The following is a 19,636-nucleotide window of genomic DNA, read 5'->3' on the forward strand; positions in this document are numbered from 1 at the left end:
CAATGTTGATTTTAAAAGAAGCAGTCGTTCGACTGGGTTGTGGAGCTGCTTGTGGTATGTCGCTCCCTCAAGCACAAAGCGACTTCCACATCAAAATGTCACCAGCAACAACAGCTGCTGCTCCGGTGATAGTCCTTTAAAGTAAACTTTCCCCAACTCTCCTGAAAGCACACACATGCATTCACCCACAAAGTGTTTTTAATGAATAAGACAGTGAGTTGGGAGATGGGTAGGAGATGGAGGAATGTGAGGTTGGGTTTGTGCTAGTGTGTGTGATTGTGTATGTGTTAGGGAGGTGGCGGGGGGACACAAAGAGCTGATATTATAGGAAGAAATCTGTGTGGGAAAGACAGGCAGTCAAACTGTCAGGCGTGAGCGCTGAGACGGAACAAAGAAGAACAGTGGAGACGATTACAGTGGCGAAGCAGAGTGACAGAGGCATGGCGCACACTGATGAAGATGAAGGGAGAACGGGAATTACTCCACCACGCACAGATGCCAAATACACCAACAGAGACGCACACGCTCGATTGATCAATGCCAGAGAGGAGAAACATCCTGATACAAGGCCTCGTATTCTCATTAGGCCTTGTGGATGCAGAGTAATGACTTAAAGCCACATACACACCACCCAAAATATTAGCAACCTCTTTTATAGTCCAAAGGTTTTTTTATACCTTTATTTTTAGTAAACATCTGCAGGCTGCTGAGGAAAACAGGAAATAAAACATAGCACAAAGTAAGCCAGTGGGCTGTAGCAGAGGAAGAACTAGTGCCAGCTAATGCAACAGAGGTGAAACAAATACCGTCTGTTAGACTGACTTGTTGCCTGACCGGCCACACAGCCACTCAGCCTCATTTATCAATGTCATCTCCCTTTCAGATGCTTTAAAAAGCTTCTACTGCCATCTTCTGGAGGATGTCACACAAGACAGTCCAACTTTAAAGAACCATCTTTGTGAGCCATATCTTGATGTTATATTAATGATATTATTTAATTTAACTAAATAATAATATATGCACATTTAATAAGTATATTTCACATTTCAAGAAAATCTAATAATCCACAAAAAGTCACAATCTGAAGACCCAGCTGATATTGTTTTAAAGAGGTCAAAATATTCTGGTAAGGCTGATTTTAACTTTCTGATTTGCAATTTTGATTATTTTAAGGCTGGATTTTGGTGACCCTATGACTCTGGAGGCTTCCCACGATGCACTGTGTGTTTCTTCGTCACTGACCTTTTTTCATTAATAATCGTTGGTTATTATTAATGTCTTGCTCTCCTCCACAGCCAGTGTCTTTTGTCCTGTATTGCTTGCCACACACTCAGCTGGTTGCAGCAGACGTCTCCTAACCTTGCTCTGCTGGAGGTTTCTTCCTGTTAAAAAGGAGTTTTTCTTTCCCACTGTCACCAAGTGCCTGCTCAAAGGGGATCATCTGGTTTGGAGGTTTTCTGTAATATTGTAGTGTCTTTAACTTACCATATAAAGTGCCATCAGGCGATTGTTGTTGTTATTTGGTGCTGTATAAAAACAATTGTAATTGTTCTGTTTTGTTTTATGATTTCATGGGTTTCATGTAAGCCATGTGGCATCCAGCAGTGAGATCTGCAACATCAAAGATGGTGGTAGAAGCATAACTTTAACAGGGGCAAATGATTTTGAGCCAAGAATATTTTTGTACATGCAGTTTTTATGTCCTGTTCACCACAGAAATGAAAATTTCGATAATGTGTTGCTGAGTTGTGGGACTTGCTTTTGGAAAGAGTCAGCTTAACCTGCTGATGGTCTTTCACCTTTATACCAGCTTTACACTGGCGAAGAGTTGAACAGCAGTATCATGATGGCTGATGTAACCTCCATTAATGTGATATTTACTTGACAGTTACTTGTAAGTAGCAATGTACCGTAATTTATCACTTTTACCTGTTGCCAATTTCCAATCACCATTTAATCTAACAAGCAGGTTTAAACATTTTACCAGCTGACCTTAAAATATAGAAAAATGTCCGTTTAGAACCTAAAAGGCTCAATGCAGTCATTAGGAATAATGTGCCTCACGTGCTGAAGCCCAGTGCTTTCCAGATGTCTGTGGTCAGCCTCTTTTTTCAGAGCAAAGATTTCTGAGCAAACAACTGAGTAAATGATTCTCATTCCCCATTTGTCCAGTAACAGTATTTTAAAACTAAACTTTTTTTAATAAATTGCATTATAGCAATTAAAAGAAAGACTCTCCATCCATCGGATATCACATGAAGACATTACTTTATTAATAAACCAGCAAAGCAAAGCATGTCAAATACAATAAAAGGATGTCCTGAAACAGAGACAGGCATGTATAAAAACCCCAAATAAAAAGATAGGTGGAGTTGGACTTGCTAAAGCCTTGCCAATGGTTGTAAACAGTGTTACAGTAGGAAATAAGAACAATGAAAAAACGAATGTGCAGAGTTGTGCTGAGGTTGTAGTGTACATCCACACAATAAAGACATTCACATGTGTCAGGTAGAGCGCAGGGACTAGTCTGCATGAACTACTGCAGCAACAGAGGATGAGAAGGAGTAGAAGGTGCTATACTGTTTGGAAGTGATGCTCAGGTTGATTCCAGTCTCCAGTTAGACAGTGGTGCTGTTGTTGCCCTACACTGAGTAGCAGAACACAGTTAATGCTGGTTATGGGTTAATATTCTGCCCACCCCTCTTAAACCTGACATTTCTGAGAAAAAAACATTTTACTGTTCACTGTGGTGGTACAGGCTTGATTCCCTTTGTGTTCCCTTCTTTGTAGAGAAAAAAAACTGGTTAAATTTTGTGCGTATGTCGCAACAACTGGCCCCACGCATAAGATCAAATGCGTGGGATTAGCAGTAGGAATTTACGATGAGTCCAATAGATCTGTGTCCCCAACACCGATTTTTGTCAAAGCTTAAAAGTAATTTAAAAAGAAATAATGCACTCCAAATGATCCTTATGCTTCAGCTCAGCTCTGGTGTGTCAGCTCTGTCATCAGGTTTTACCGCCCAGGTGACCCAACATCAATTATGATGCCCAAAACTGCCTTCAAAACACGACATATGCAAGTGAGTGCAGCTCCCCATTTAGACCACCAGAGGGCGACATTCCATTACTTTCAGCTAAATGCTGGTAAACTGCAGATAACATAACTTCTTCTTTGAATCCAGTATTGCAATTCTTTTATGTGACAAAAGCTGTTTTAGATGAATTTGATGGCATAAATATCCATTTATGTCAATGTTTCCAGACCTGACCCGACCACTACTGTGTGGATCTAGACACAGTCAATGAATTTGACGGGGCCCTGATGTACTCGGGTGACATGTTTGAGGATTAACAAGACAGTTGTCCCTCTCCACATCTCATACACACTCACATCAGACATGTCCAAATATCTGTAGCTGATGCAGAGCAGAGCCCTCTAATCACCAAGCAGTTTTAAACGTTAATTAATCTAAAAATAATTGTTGAACTCGCACCAAATGTTTGCTGACATCAGGAGGATGGTTAATAGTTACACTGTAGTGAGTTTTACTACTTTTACCAGGACACCTGCTGTAAATACCCAGATTTCTGCCTTAATGACAAGTTATGCTTTCAAATGATATTAGTGGAATAAAGATGTCTTTCACAGAAAAGCTGACATTGTTCTATAAATTAAGGCTTGTATTCCCAGTGATGCAGAAAGCAAACGATTTATTTGTTTTGAATCGTGTTGAAATCATCGATATGCTTTCCCCTGACTCGGCCTCAGTCCACCCTCAGTTTCAAATCTGGGAGCAGATTTAGAAAACATTACAATGCTTTATATAAGAAAGCAAGGTAGCAGCTGCTGGCAGTGAGACGAGAACAACACTGGACTTTATTTATTTACAGAGCTCTTATTGGCAAACTTCATGGGAATATTGGATGTGTCTTCTTGCTTATATTTCAACTTCACACTATACTTGGTACCAAGACTGTTTAGTCCTTTAAATTTATCACAATAATACCAATGTAGGAAAATGCTGCAATAAATCGATTATGGATATTTGCATCATACTTGCTTCTTTCTGATGCAATATTATTTTTGTTTTATTCAGTTTCTATCTGTTATGATTTTATACATAATTCAAGAGGTTTCTTTATATTATTTTTATGTAATGAGTCAAAGTAAATGTTTTCATGTGTGTCATAACCAGGGGATCTTTGTAAAAGAGAGCCTGCTCTCAAAGCCTTCCCTGTTTAAATAAAGGTATTTTATATAGACCACAAATAAAAGATCTGGCAGACTGCGTGGTAAATGTGTTTACAGTAAAAACTGGTCAAAACATTTTGTGTAATCTCAAAGTTGTGGCTCATAGCGACAACCCGATGAAGACGTTTTTAGCATTGTAGCTCATCGTTTTGGTTTTTTCTAACCCATTTCCAGAAATACGCTGCTGCTGCGCCTATCGACTGTCCTCACACAGTCTTACCTACAAGTTGATGGCGAGCACTATTCGTCTACCTGATATTTTTCATCGTTATTTTAGCGGAGACCAAAACAGAGCTTATGTTTGTCAAATGGCCACAACGATAAATGACTGTGGCTCCTGAATATTCTGGACTTATGGTAAACATACAACTCTTTGACAACAGCTCGAGGTCGTGTCCATAATGCTGCCAAACAGTTGGTGGTTCAAAGTATCGTTTTTTCCTTCAACTAGTGCCGACTCAACATCGTTAGTGTTGTCGTTAGCATGTTTGAGGACAGCTATAGCAACTTTCCCCGTTCATTTCCAACGTTTTTCATCACAAATATCTGCATACAGGTTAAATTCCTGTTATGAATCCACCCACCAAGACTTCAGTTCAGTGGCTGACCCTAATCTAGTCGATATATACTATAAACACACACAGCAGTGGAGGTAGGGGCTGAGGGAGATTTGGTTTAACTATTGATTTAAAAAATTCGGTAATCTCCACAACAGTGTGACTTCTGATTTCTGCTGACATGGGATTGCATATGTGAAAAGTCTTTTAGTGAGAGCTCACTGTTAGGTTGAACTATTGAACTTCAGATTGACTGAGGGAAGCTGTAGGAGTTTGGGTTTCGACAGGAAATGAGCTAGCATAGATAAGTGAGTCGGGAGGCGATACGGAGAGATGGTCAGGCGTTCCTCACAGGCAGAAGTCAAAGGTCAAGTCGGACTTCCCCATCTTCTGTCTGTATACCGCATCAAACTTTTCATTCATAGACACGGTGAAGATATCTTTCCACAGACCAACACGACCTGCAGGGAAATGGAGCGTAGTAAGGATTTTAATAAGCACCGTCTTTATTTGTGCTCAAAACACCAAAACTTATTGAGCGTATTTCTGCTGCAGACTGAATGCAGCCCGGCACGGCAGTGACTCACCAGTTGCAGTGTGTATGTGACTGACTGTCAGCTCTCTAACCTATAGCAGATCAAACACCAGACTTCCTTAGACTAAAAGGAAAAAAACAGATGGAAAAACATAGAACAAAAACAGATGACAGAAACTGTAAGTGAACATAAAAAACTAAATATACACATAAACCAAAATGATAACAAATAAGGAAACAAATGTAAAACACATGTACACTCATGTGAAAAACTGTGCGCACCCTTACTGTTTCTGTAGGAATTAAGTAGCTTCAGAAAGCACAATTACAAAATGACAGATCAAGTATGGCTTGTTTGGAAAAATTCTCTCTAAAATGAACTTGACCGCATTTGCAAAGCTTTCTCTGAAACAAAGGACAACAGATCTGGAACAACGTCCTTTGGACAGAAGAGACCAAGTGGAAATCCTTCAAGCATAGCAGTGGAAAGGTGATGAGTGGGTTTGTTTTGCAGCTACAGGACCTGGACTTGTTGCAGTCACCGTGTAGACTTCTGTATACCAAAGTACTCTAGAGTCAAATGTAAGGTCGACAGCTAGAGCGTGGCCAAAACTGGGTCATGCAACATGAAAATGATTGGAACAGAAAAGAGTCAAGGTCTTGCAATAGCCCAGTCAAAGTCCAGAGCTCAACTCGATTGTGGAAGTACCTTAAGATAGATATGCATAAACACAGTTCCTCCAACCTCAGTGAACTGAACAATGACATGAAGGAGTACGCCAGATTTCCTCAACTACTGAAGGGACTGGAGGTCACACAGAAAACAGGGGACACTTCAAGTTACTGCTGCTAAAATAGTTCTGATAGATAATAAATCATCATTTGACAGTTTTCTTTTTCATATGACTGTACATGGAACTCATGAAAGGTTCAATCAAAACAAACGCAGTCACATCCTGCACAACACTCCAGTGTTAAACTACAGTCTGCAGTGCAGAGTCAGACACACTGGTGCTATAATGTTTTCATCAGAATGCATTATGTAATAATCCAAAAATATTCAATCACATAGTCATGCAATATGAAATGTCATGCAGGTAACCGTGGCACAACTCATTTTTAATTTAACCAAAACTATTTAAATTAACGCCATAACTAATTTAACTATAACTTGGTTCTGTATTCGAACCATCGTCATTCCTACAGTTGAATCACATCGTCTTGTTTTCTTCTGCAATCATTTTGATAAAGTTAAACTTTAAATTCTTAGGTCCCAGTCACACAGACCCAGAGATCAGTTGGTGAGAATCCCCCTACCAGCTGCAATTTGTTACTAGCAGTTGCTGTGATTGATTGTCACAGAGCCTTGGTAGCTATCACCTATAACTGTCATAGGAGGCACTGACTGACCCACAAGCACACACTAACTAGCTGCTATGTGACCATGAAACTATGTAGCGTGTGAGGCAAACCAGAAACATCTATTGATGAAAGTTGTATAAATTTAAATGCCAGCATAAGCATTGTTAGCAGGCTCAGTGTGTGTTTCTCTTTGAAACCATATTCTTAATATTTGGTCATATTGAGAAAACACCAAACCTGTAAATTAACTATCTTAACATCAACACATTAATAAACCAAGCTCATAATCCTTCCAGTCAAAAGGTTTTTCACAAATTTATATATTTTTCACAGAACTTGTCTTTGCATTAATCAAACAATTTAACATTCACTCGTTTAAAACTCAGTATATAAATAATTAAACATAGTTAAACATAGTATTCACCTCTCAACTCATGCAGCATGTATGTTAACATTTACTGATCAGAGGTGTAGACCTGATGGAGCGATCAGCCCATTTTAAATAATAAATTCACAGTTAGCTTAATAACTTCAGTTGTCAGTTTAAGAGAGTTTCATACAGTAAAGTTAATAAAGATGAAGCGAGTGATCAGAGCTCTCATTGTGATAACAAGGGTCACATTTAACAACAATTTTCTTATGACATCAAAAACCTGCTTTCAGGGTTTGTCCAAAGAAGTACAGAGTCAGCTATGTGTTTGTGAACAGCATTTCCAAAGCTGCACCCATAGAAGTGTAAAGTTCTTCTTGACAGTAGGTCTTCACATAGCAAGGGGCAGGTGTTAGACACAGAGTTTAGGAGTTTAGGAGTCGTTTGGTACCGGGCCGCGAGAGTTGAGGCTCAGGTGGAGTGCAGGGTTTATCCTAAACTGTGTCTAACACCTGCCCCTTGCTATGTGAAGACTTACTGTCAAGTCCTGAGTCATATGTGTTATAAATCAGCGGTCCCCAACCCCCGGGCCTCGGACCGGTATCGGTCCGTGAGTCGTTTGGTACCGGGCCGCGAGAGTTGAGGCTCAGGTGTGAAATGTATAGTTTTCAGGGTTTTTATCGGTTTCCAGCGTTATTTTGTTATCGTTTGTATCGTTAACTCTGTTTTCCTGGGTCTTTTCAGTGTGTTATGAATAAATCTTCTTTTTTTCGGTACCAGTACTAGTTTTATTTTGTTGTATTTATCCGCGACACCTTAAAGGCCGGTCCATGAAAATATTGTCGGGCATAAACCGGTCCGTGGCGCAAAAAAGGTTGGAGACCGCTGATATAAATCATTGACTACATGAGTTAAAGTAGTATTGTGCACCAAGAGCTCTGAGTGACTGAATTACTAAGAAGCTAACGTTAAGTAGCCTTGTGCTAACCTGCAGTGTAAAGTATTGACTATGACACTGCGTGATGATCTAAACTCCTGAAACAGAAAGGTGTTTCTCTTCATAAAGTCCTAATCTCATTGTAATGCCTCTGTCAGTGCGCCCCAGGGTGGCTGTGGCTACAATGTAGCTGCCATCACCTGTGTGTGAATGGGTGGATGACTGGATGTGTAAAGCGCTTTGAGGTCCTTAGGGACTAGTAAAGTGCTATATAAATACAGGCCATTTACCATTTACCATAGTTCACATAAGGAACAACTTAGATGTGGATGTATTTAGCTTGTATCAGATTATTAGTCCAGCTGTGAGATATTATTAGTATTAGGTAAATTTGCATGGGTAAGCCTTTGCTCTGTTTACTACAGGTCAGTGACCTGAGACTGGTCTGCATACACAAACTCTTGCAACATAACTATCGTCTCCAGGGACATTAATAACTAACCAACACAAATCAATGTAGTTATCTCCCCTTAAAAAATGTTGTCTATAAGCTCAGTGTACATTAAATAATTTATGGTGTGGTTGACTTTAGGAAATGTGTAATCTGCAATGCTACACATTTCCTTTGCAGCGGTCGAGAGTTATAGTTAGTGATTTAGTTGTTGTCTGAGTTTGTCTGCACTAGCTTGTATTGAATTTGACCCCAAATATGATTAGCTTCGATTATTTGCATCCTGACCTCTATCAGCTAATGGGAACAGCTAATCTCTTAATGGGAACAGAATGAAAAACAATGAAACTGCTATAAACAAAAAGGTTTGAATACACCTACATGGAGCATACAGAAATCGAACTACACAATATTGTAGTATCACCACAAGAGTTAACAAGGAGGTAAGCACTGTAAGAAACTAACAACTCTCAGCAAACAGCTCAGAGCAAAGGACCAAAAAGATCTGACCCAGCTGCTACTTTCTTTAGTAGCATTAAGTAGCATGAAAGGGCAGTGATTTTGAAAGAGAAGCTGCTATATAATTGACTTTTCACTGACGTGAGCAACGCATAAAATTCCATTCTCCTCCACTGCTTCGGGCATTTGGCAATCCTACCACGATGAGCTTACCCAATCTTCTACCAGAAACTGCATTTTTTGCACTTATTCATGGAAATATAAAGTGGGCAATGTCCTGTAAGATTTGTGTTTTCCTGGTACTCTTTCTTGTTTGCAGCATTTGTTTGAATTTGTTCTTCTGTGTTCATTCATTTTTCCAGCAATATTTTACTCTTCATACTACACACAGACATAATGTAAACAATGGGAGGCATTGCTTTAGGTTTAGATGCACAAACTCAGAGCAGCAGCACCAACAGTCTGATATTCCTGCACTCTATTCCTCTGCATACTCACAACGATATCAGTGGGGGTGGAATAGACCCTTTGGTGGGTCACTTCTGGCCTACAGTCTGTGGACCCCTGTTCTAAGATGTTACACAGCCACCACTAGCGGTGACATATTACAGCTGCCTGCTCTGTGCTTGGATTTTGTAAACCAGCATGTCCTGTTTTTATATTGGCATTTATGTGTTACCCTTAGCCACACTTGGAAAATAGTTCAAAATAATACAAATAATAGATAAAAATATAACATCAGACACATTTGATTTTCTCCTGATTAATCAACTAACATATTGCATCATATCTATGCAGGTAATCACCATACATACAGTTAAACTGCCTATTCAGAAGACTCAATGAACAACCTCCAGAGCTGTAAAATGAACATGGAAATCACAAAAACTGCAGTTCCCTTTACTTGCCGATAGATAAGATCCCCTCTTTATAAGAGCCTTACCTGAATTACATCCACCTGGATATTTGAGTTAGTGGCCTTGATTAATGAGTGTCTGTAGCTGGTTCTGATGGGCGTCTGCTAAGATGGGCGTCTTCACTGTGTTTGCATGATTTGACTAATTATGGCTTTCTGTGTGAAGATTGTGTTGCAGTTTTGGTGGGTGCATTCAATTGCTTTATTAGTCTGTAACTATTTGTGGGGGGGTTTTGTTGCACCCATACAGTTTATGGAGACAACTTGTGAATATAGCTAACTAGTGTTAGCTCTTAAATTAGCACTGCTCCCTCTACTCAGAGTGTAGAGTCCTAAACCAATGGCTGATGTCTCAGTCGGTATGTGCATGTTTTATGCTGTCTGTGCCCAGGACAAAATAACTGAGCTTTCCTCTCCCACTCACCTCTGCACATGGACAGTGCCTCTGAGTTGCAGCACTGCTCAATGAGCTGGTTGCAGCTCTCCACCATGCCTTCCAGCTGAGCCTTGTCACAGGAGACACCCAGGAAACGTGCCAGTTGTTCCACTAATGTCCCCAGATCCTGAAGAGGAGAGGAAGAAAAATCTATGAAAGCAAATGTAACAAACAAACACAGAGAAAATGTTTTGTTGTTAAAATAACGCTAATGCGTGATTCTGCTTGTTTCCTCCTGGATTTGACACGCATTAATCCTCCCTCCCCCTCTTTCTGTTGCCCGTATACCCTCGGTGTGCTGAAGGTTGAGCCTCCATGCATCGTGAAAAGTTTTCATATTGTGACATCAGTGACATTGAACTCGTTCAGATTACTACTCCAGCTGGGTGCCTGATGAACGGTAGAAATGTATTTGGATACTTGGTACTTGCAGCTATCCTGTGTGTCTTCTAACATTGGTCTGCCTGATCTTAGAGTCCTGACATACTGTTTTATCAATCAGTAGCTGGTGCCTTGAACCTCTGATGTTATCTATGCCCTTATGCGTTGATACAGGCTGGTAAGTTTAACGCCCATAGAGCATAAAAAAGAGCATAAATGTCAAATAGATAACAAATTAATGTGAAATATCAAAAACATATTATATAAACACATTTCTATTAAAATAGATTTTTGGTTTAGTTGGAAATATTCAATGCTTCTTGATTTTTATCCTATTGAGTTCCTTAGTCAAACTATAGTTTAGTATACTAAGAGGGCAAAAACTACCCATACGGAAAAGATATATATAAATCTTATAAAGTTTGTATCTGTCTTGTGTGAAACTTGTATGAAAAGCATACAAGAGTGAAAACAGATATAAGATCCCTTGAAAAATTACATAATGAAACTTGTATGTTTTGGACACTTCCTAAAAACAATATATGAAAGTAATGAGAAAGTGGCCACTTTCATGAGTAAATCATGTAAGTTTTTACTATTTCTTTTCCATATGGGTATGTTCAAGGCCAGAATGCCTGCTCAGAAAATCCAGGCACCATAGGAGCAATTTCCCCCTAATTTACTGCCTACGTTGCACACAAAATTCAGTAAAGTCATCTGTCAGGGGCAGACAGCTGGGTGTAAGTTTCCATGAACTAGCAATAAGATGCTAAAAGGGCCCACAAAACAGTTGTGATATTACCTTGTACATGTCTTCGTATTTCAAGAAAAGGACATTAGAATCCATACGGTGTTCCCAAAATTCCTGAACATGTTCAAACCAGGAACCATATCCCACTATAAAGGAAAAGTATCAATCAGTGAGATACAGGGACTCGACAAAACAGGACAGGGCTTCTATGGAGTGGAGTACATGAAATGTCCAAATCTTCTATTAATCTATATACTCACGTTTATCATTCATGAAGCGCCGGCAGAATTCCTGGAAGGTTCCCCGGTAGCTCATGGTCCTGAGAGAGCGGTGAAACTGGTAGTAGGATACCACCAAATCCTTAGGGTTTCGAGCCATGTAGATCACCTGGAAGAGGGCAACAGTACTCGCTGTAAACAGGAAGTATAGATTTAACCCAGTATCACAGCAAGGCGTGTAACAGACACGCTGGTCCACCGTGGACAGAAGTTGCATTACCAGCAGTGGGAGATAATATATTTAAAGTCTGCATTGAGCAAAAGACGTGTGGCGTACATTTCAGGGTGCTCAAATGCCAGAAACGATAAAGCTAGGCAGCTAAAATGTATCTACATGTAAGAGTGTTAATAATGTCTGAACACTTTCCCGTGATTATTTTCATGTTGGCTTGAAATGGAATATCTCCATCGGATGTTTTACTGCAGCTCCTGCGTGCATGTACATGAGGCAAAGCGGTCTATTTGACTTTTTGCCGTGATACTAGGTTGATATATTACCTCTGTGTTTTAGTGAAATAAAAATGACTGCTGAATCTCCCTGTTTACTTGTTGATTTGATGAACTCAGCCTCTTAGAGAACTAACCTTAGCTTCTCCATTGTGCATGGCTGTAGGGAGGAATCGATAGGGAAGATGGCTTTTGATCAAACGAGGTGACGACAGCTCCTGTGAAAGACAAACACAGTGAATCTGCACTAAACTTTTCCCATCATGTCCTACAGAAAACTTGTGCAACTCTTGACATTTGTCCAAGAAATCTGCAGCTTTGACACGACTGAGGTGTTTGAGTTTTAGCCAGTAGAGTGTCTCATATAACATTTTACGACCCTGGAAGAGGTCCTACAAAAGTTCCCCCAATAAAAATCTTAATAACACCAGATGAGGTCATTGTTACTGGTGGTGAAACAAAAACAAACCAAAGAGCAGCCTGATAGACAATAACCTTACTGCAGCATTAGCATCAGTTTGATGGTGCTGGTCAAACATAGAGACCACTACCAGCATCTCCTTATGTTATAGATCTAAACAACACGTTCTCACTCCCGAGTAGAGCAGGGCGCTATGACCAAAAACATTCTTCAGTCTTCAGCTATCCAAAATGCTGCAGCAAGAGTCCTGACAGGGACTAGAAAGAGAGAGCAGATTTCTCCTGTTTTGGCTTCCTGTTAAATCCAGAATTCAAAATCCTGCTCCTCACATACAAGGTCTTAAATAATCAGGCCCCATCTTATCTTAATGACCTTGTAGTACCATATCACCCTATTAGAGCACTTCGCTCTCGCTCTGCAGGCCTACTTGTTGTTCCTAGAGTATTTAAAAGTAGAATGGGAGGCAGAGCCTTCAGTTTTCAGGCCCCTCTTCTGTGGAACCAGCTTCCAGTTTGGATTCGGGAGACAGACACTATCTCTACTTTTAAGATTAGGCTTCAAACTTTCCTTTTTGCTAAAGCATATAGTTAGGGCTGGACCAGGTGACCCTGAATCCTCCCTTAGTGATGCTGCAATAGACGTAGGCTGCCGGGGATTCCCATGATGCACTGGGTGTTTCTTCCTCACTCACTATGTATTAACAGACCTCTCTGCATTGAATCATATCTGTTATTAACCTCTGTCTCTCTTCCACAGCATGTCTTTATCCTGTCTTCCTTCTCTCACCACAACCAATCACAGCAGATGGCCCCGCCCCTCCCTGAGCCTGGTTCTGCCGGAGGTTTCTTCCTGTTAAAAGGGAGTTTTTCCTTCCCACTGTTGCCAAAGTGCTGCTCATAGGGGGTCATATGATTGTTGGGTTTTTCTCTGTATCTATGAAGCGCCTTGAGGCGACTTTTGTTGTGATTTGGCGCTATATAAATAAAATTGAATTGAATTGAATTGAATACTTTACAACACCGCTCCTCTAAAACAGCAATAAGGATCATTATTAGGCCATACAGTATGTAAATAACAAAATAACTTTAACTTAAAGCAAAATTGGGAAACGTAAAGTCCGAAACAACATCAGTCCAACAATGCTGTTGCTCTGGGTCTAAACAGAGCACGTTGTGTGTGACGTCTTCTTTTGCGCATGCGGCTGCTTTGAGCGTTCACACTAGAGCGTGTTTGCTGTCACATTTTATTTGTAGTGTGAACGAGCAGACAAAAAAATCAGATTTGATCAAAAAATTGGAATTGAGCATCAAGACCTGCAGTGTGAACAAATGACGAGATCGGAAAAATGAGGAAATGTGAGAACCATTTGGAATCCATCCACACATGTTCGTTCATTTTCCTCAAATCGCTTTGGAAAACACTATTTCACGTCATCACAGTGCTGGTTAAGGTTAGGGATAAGGTTATGGTTAGAGCTGGAATATGTGGCTGGAACGTCTTTTACTGTATTTCACCCATAACCCGGCGCGTACCTTAAGAACGCCGAAGGTCGCCTTTCGCGTTCCTCAGGAACGCCGTGGGACGTGACAAATCGTCAGGATGTTACGCTTCGGGAGTGAGAACGGGCTGATCTAAATCAGCAGTTAGTTCGTTTTAATGTTGTCATAATGTAATCCACACAATTATTCATTCCTAATCTATAGGAATAAACAGATATATGCCTGTGAGGAATCTATATCCAGGGGACAAGATTTTTAACTTTCAAATTTCCATTTGTAGTCTCAGCTCAGTTAATGCAAATAAACAGTATATCTGGGAGGTAAAAGTGGGAAATGTAATATTCAAACTTTTGATGACTTTGCTTTTTATTACATTTTCTAAATTATCTGCATTTATAAGCAAGACTTATGACAGTAAGTCTTGAACCAGTTACCCATTAACATGGCTACAGTGGAAGGCTAAGTTAGCAGGCTAGATTTTGCATTGTTTTACCAGATCGAATAATTTAATCTCACCTGCTGCCTCAGTTCTAAATTGGTTATGGTGCTGAGTGTCTGCTACTGTGATGTCAGTGACTCACTCTACCTGTATGATGTCCAGCCCAGGTTGTGGGTATTCTAAAACAGGCAGCTGTTCATCAATGTTCATAAGGCCAATCTCATCAGGGTCTGCTCCCTGACTCACTAGATACACAACTTCCTGAAGTAGACTGGTGCCTGCAATGACAGAAAAGACAATCAGGGGACAATGACAAAAGTCAAACTGTAGCATGAAACAGTGAAAGTTGCTGGATCCACAGCTGATGAGCTTGGATTAATACAAACTAACCACTGAACTATTGTACTGCAGCACAGAACACCCAAACAGTCTTTGAGGCCTTAATTCGTCCATGGGAACTCAATGAGTCACAAGTAAAAGTGTGTGCGTCACTAAAAGACATCTTGGAAGAAATGATTTACTGTTTCCACTTTTTCAGTCACCCTAATCAATTACATTGTAACCATTTAATCGCTAGTTACAAAACATTACCATTCTCACATTATTAATGTCTTATTTGTTGCCAGTCCAAAGATTTATGGGCAGTTTGGCTCACAGATGCAGATCACACCATGTGAAACTTGAAGGATGCCTCTCTGTTAAGCAATGGAAAAAGTCAGCATTTTAACACGATGCAATCAATTCATCCCAGCTTGTTTCTTAATAACTTAAAGGCTTGCCAGTGTTCTACATTACAGAGTGATATGAATAAGACTGACTACTCTCACTTAGAGAAAAATAAAGTGAAGTTAGCCACATACTGGCTTTGAAACCGAATAAATTGCATAAGAAAGTTTTTCAGTAAAAGCTTTCTCGTTCTAAAAGAACATTTTTATAACCCATTAGCAGCAGTTATGTAGTGTGTTTCACTCCTTAAAGGGTTCAGTTGTATTTGATAGATGAAAAAAATCATTTGCGGCTTACAACTAAAAGTTTAAAAAAACCTCTGCTAGGGGCCTGGGATACAAAGATTAACAGAGAACACTGTTCTCATAATAACTCTGAGATTCAAATGATGGATGATTTTTACACGTATTCAATTGCACAACAGTTTGGGGTCATTTTGAAAATCTCTTTTTTCTGTAAGTACAAAAGAATCACTTTTTTCATCTAATTTAGCAACAAAGAATGAAAATAATTTATCAAAAATCCTAGAGATTCTGCAAAAAAGTCATGAAGAACTCGTTTTTATGGAAAGCATTAATTTGCCTGCACGGAGTGTATAAATCAGCCTAAGCAACCTAAGCTTGAATGCAGATCATGACACATTAAACAATATAAAATAATATAAACTGATTTTGTTAACTGAAACAGTAAGTCTTGGTGAAAGATGAAAACTGGAGCCCATCATGTGTCCGGATTGCACCAGCAGCAATGGCAATGAGTTCATTTTCAAACTGGATCCTCATTCAATATGATGTCATTCTGTCATGCTGTGATAACTGGTAACCAGGACGGGTTACCAGTTTATGTTTCTAGTACAATGTGTTTAAAGGTTGAGCATGTAAGCAGCCTAATTTTACAAGTGCTTAATGTTTCAGTCACACAGCTGCTGTGACTGAAACATTAGAAACTGCTTGGAGCAAATACTTCATGCTCACAGGCGCCTATCGGGCACCTGATTGTCTGTACCTGGGCTACCAGAAGCTTAAAACAAGAGTCAAAAGCAGAATAAACTGTTTGTCATTGCCAGAGAAGATTTGACAAGCTTTTCATAGGTGCAACTCACGTACTCAACTTTGCATTTTCCTTGCAAATGTTGCACGATTTTGAGGGAAATAAACAGGCTCTCCAATGATATAAGATTTACTGCCAAGAAGCATTGTGCTGAGTTTGTGTTATATTATGTTTGATATTATATCTGTTTCTTTTTTCTGGATGCATTTTTGTTAAATTTTGATCCAGATCAGTTGCAGGTTTTTAATTTAAATACATCACAATGCATATTTCATACCTCCTTCCTAGTAAAGAATTAAAGTCCTTATCTTTATTTCAAATTCTTCACTTGATTATAAGTGAACGTATGGAACGTATGGTTAGCATATGGATATTATGTTTGGAAATTTCACTCATCATATGTTTAATATGAGACTTTGATACTGGATTCCCATAAAGCTGATGGAAATGCTAGAGACAGATTAAATAAAGAAAGACCAAATCAGTGTAGCACAAACTGACATAGAGTTTCTAAATGGATGGAGCATAAAGCTGCAGGATACTCAGGAGCACATTGCAGACTCTCCCAGCTCACCTCTTTCAAACTCTGCTGTTTTCCAGTCTTTCTAACTCCTTTGACCATGTGTTTAGAATTTTTGCCTAAAGTTACCTAACGCATGTTTTAAGGAAAATGAACAGTCATGGCTTAAAGACAGCTGTGGTTTAAAAAGGGGAAACAAAATCCCTGATAAAAGTTCAATATGTTTGTGGAGCCAGACCTCCTGATTCCACTAACTTCAAGGATGTGCAAGTATACAGTATAACATATGAAACAGACCTAAGTAATATCATATCGCTTTGGTTTATGGAGTGCTGCTAATCCTATTGGCTAAGATGATCACATGTAAGCCAATGGCATCATAGCTCTGCAAAATCCCAGCCATGTGGCCTGACATGTGCTTTCTTTCTCCTATGCACCAAAAGACTACAGATATATAAAGCTTGTTTAAGCTTAAAAACAAAGATTGCTTGGATGCACAAAGTTGTAACTGGTTAAAATGAATATTTGCAGAATATTGCAGAGAACCTCAGGAGACCAGCTGCGTGCCAAGGACACCAAGTTCTGCTCAAACATGCACTGTTTTGGTGTACAAATGTGACGAATCATTCCTGATCCTGCTGTGATAAACTTATGAAAGGGATGATTCTTGGCATCTGTGACTGCTGTTCCCAATAATTTTAGCTCTGGTGACCTTATCAAATGTCACTGGCTCTAATCCAGGGGAAAAAATCACTACTTTGAAATCACACCAGTGTTCTCTGGAGATTTCTGAGTCTGTGCTTCAGTTCTAAGTGAGTGTGTTGGGTTGTTGGGTGTATTTGTAACTTCTGAGTCATTATCACTGTATAATAGGCACTAACAAATAAACTAATTTAATGATGCTGTGCTGAATTTGTAGAGTTCTTCTGAAGTGTTCCTGTGACTGTGTGTTTTTTTTAAAGAAATGTATAAAGAACTTTAGTGTGCAATACCAGTGTTTCTTGTCTTGACAGCACACTGGATCAAAAAATGTTTGACATTGAACAAAATAGTGCAGTGGCAAGATCTGAGAAGACATGTGCTCCTCTCAAGTGCCTCTGTGGCTTACAGCTATCTGTAATGCTCTTCTATGCATGCATCTATCCAGATGTACACTGTAGGCACGTATAGGGTGGTTAAAGAGGCAAAACTAAATGAAAACCACCCCTTTTAATATGTCATTGGTCTAGAGTACCGTTAATCGTACATTATTACATTGTTCTATTTTATAATGGACTATATTATTACAGCTAAAGGTAATTATCTTTATGTAAGTAAGTCTTATGGACAACAACATTAAAATGTGATGTTTCACACACACTTTAATGAAGCTGTAATAAAGCAACAGTTATGATCCCAAAGTATATAGTATAGTATAGTATATAGTGTATAGTAGTATAACTATATTTTGCTTATAAAACCTTTTTAATAATAAGTAAAATTCGATTTTTCCTCAAAGGTTCTGCTTCATTGGCAAATGCTTTTATGATCAGATATTCTGATTCCTTTGGGCCCCGTCAACCACCCTGTGCCAAAAACTTTCAAAACATCCCCGATGGTCGCCACCCCGTCCTTTGGGTTGCTTTCCTCTGCTGTGCTACATAGAAATGCAACTAAAAACTCTGAATATTCAAACTCCTTCTGGCCTTCTGCAAGCACTGCTCCAGCTGCCCACCACCTGTCACATGACCGGACCCACCCAGCGCACAGCAGGGCACGACGCATGCAGCAGCGCTGCGCAAAGACACTCTGAGGATAGATGTAAACACCAACTTCTAGAAGTGCTCATGCGAGTGAGGTGGATGATGAAGGCCACAGTAGTTGTGGAGGCTGCACTAATGTGTTTCAGCCAGCCATTAATCGATCTAATCAGTCTGACTCATTTATTTGCTGATATTTGATTATGAAGTACGGGCTGCTGATGCTACGTGTACATGCTTGATAGAGGCCTATAAAAGTAGTTCTACTGCACAAGCACCATAAACAGATATCGTCATCCACCCACTGCAATAAAGTGAACGGATTTGCAACTCTCACGATACCGTGATACCTGCGTGCTACGCAAAATGAACCCTGTGACTGATACTAGATACGGGCTACCTGTGCATTCGTGTTTTATTCGTGTTGTTAAACTTTGATAATAACAAGAGAGGCCTGCAGAAACTGCTGCAGTAGCGAGCAGCAAGAAATGCGAAGGCACGAAGACACTCGTGCACAGGGTGGTGTGGTGGCTCCTTTACCTGACTTTGGGTACGTCACAATCCATATGTCGCTACTTCTAAGGGAGAAGTTGGCGATTTCCTCCATCTTTCCCCTGCAGAAGGGCGGCAGCCGCACTCCATCAAACTCGAAGTATTTGCTCTCAAACTCAATCGGCGTGCTCGGCGTATCTGCCTCGCTCTCGGCCATCGTCGAAACGAGCCGCCAGTGCAGGAAAAAGAAAACGCGCACACCCACGTGAACAGCTTTGTGTACGTGTGGTTTGATGTATTTAAAGGTAAGAAGATGATGACCGTGATGAGGTTGCTTGAAACAGCGCTGCTTTGCGTCGGGATGCTGTGGCTCGCGGCGGAGGGCGGAGGAGTTGACCCTCAGCCAATGGCGCAACAGAGAAGTGATGTAATACGCGTGCATGAGAACCAGCATCAGGACCACTCAGCAGGCTCGAGGATGCGCGCGCCCTGCAGAAGCAAACTCGTTCCACAGACAAAAGAGAACTATTGGGCTATGAGGCTGGTGATGATGACTGCATGTTGTGTTGATACAGCATGACTTCGGGTACAGATTGCATGGAGCCAAACACAAAAA

General features: G+C 40.1%; 1 protein-coding gene across 1 annotated transcript; it reads right to left on the minus strand.

Annotated features, from left to right (window-relative positions):
• Positions 1 to 2,252: 2,252 nt before the first annotated feature.
• sult4a1 (sulfotransferase family 4A, member 1) lies at positions 2,253 to 19,406 on the minus strand. The gene is made up of 7 exons (XM_005742642.1): positions 19,069 to 19,406; positions 14,641 to 14,771; positions 12,272 to 12,352; positions 11,670 to 11,796; positions 11,461 to 11,555; positions 10,266 to 10,404; positions 2,253 to 5,272 (listed from the first exon to the last, which is right to left on the minus strand). Exons 1-7 carry the CDS (start codon positions 19,235 to 19,237, stop codon positions 5,160 to 5,162), a joined length of 855 nt encoding a protein of 284 aa, XP_005742699.1. The 5' UTR covers positions 19,238 to 19,406; the 3' UTR covers positions 2,253 to 5,159.
• Positions 19,407 to 19,636: the final 230 nt, after the last annotated feature.

The sequence above is a fragment of the Pundamilia nyererei genome, unplaced genomic scaffold, assembly GCF_000239375.1.
Source record: "Pundamilia nyererei isolate P.nyererei 1_Seehausen unplaced genomic scaffold, PunNye1.0 scaffold00122, whole genome shotgun sequence".
NCBI lineage: Eukaryota > Metazoa > Chordata > Actinopteri > Cichliformes > Cichlidae > Pundamilia > Pundamilia nyererei.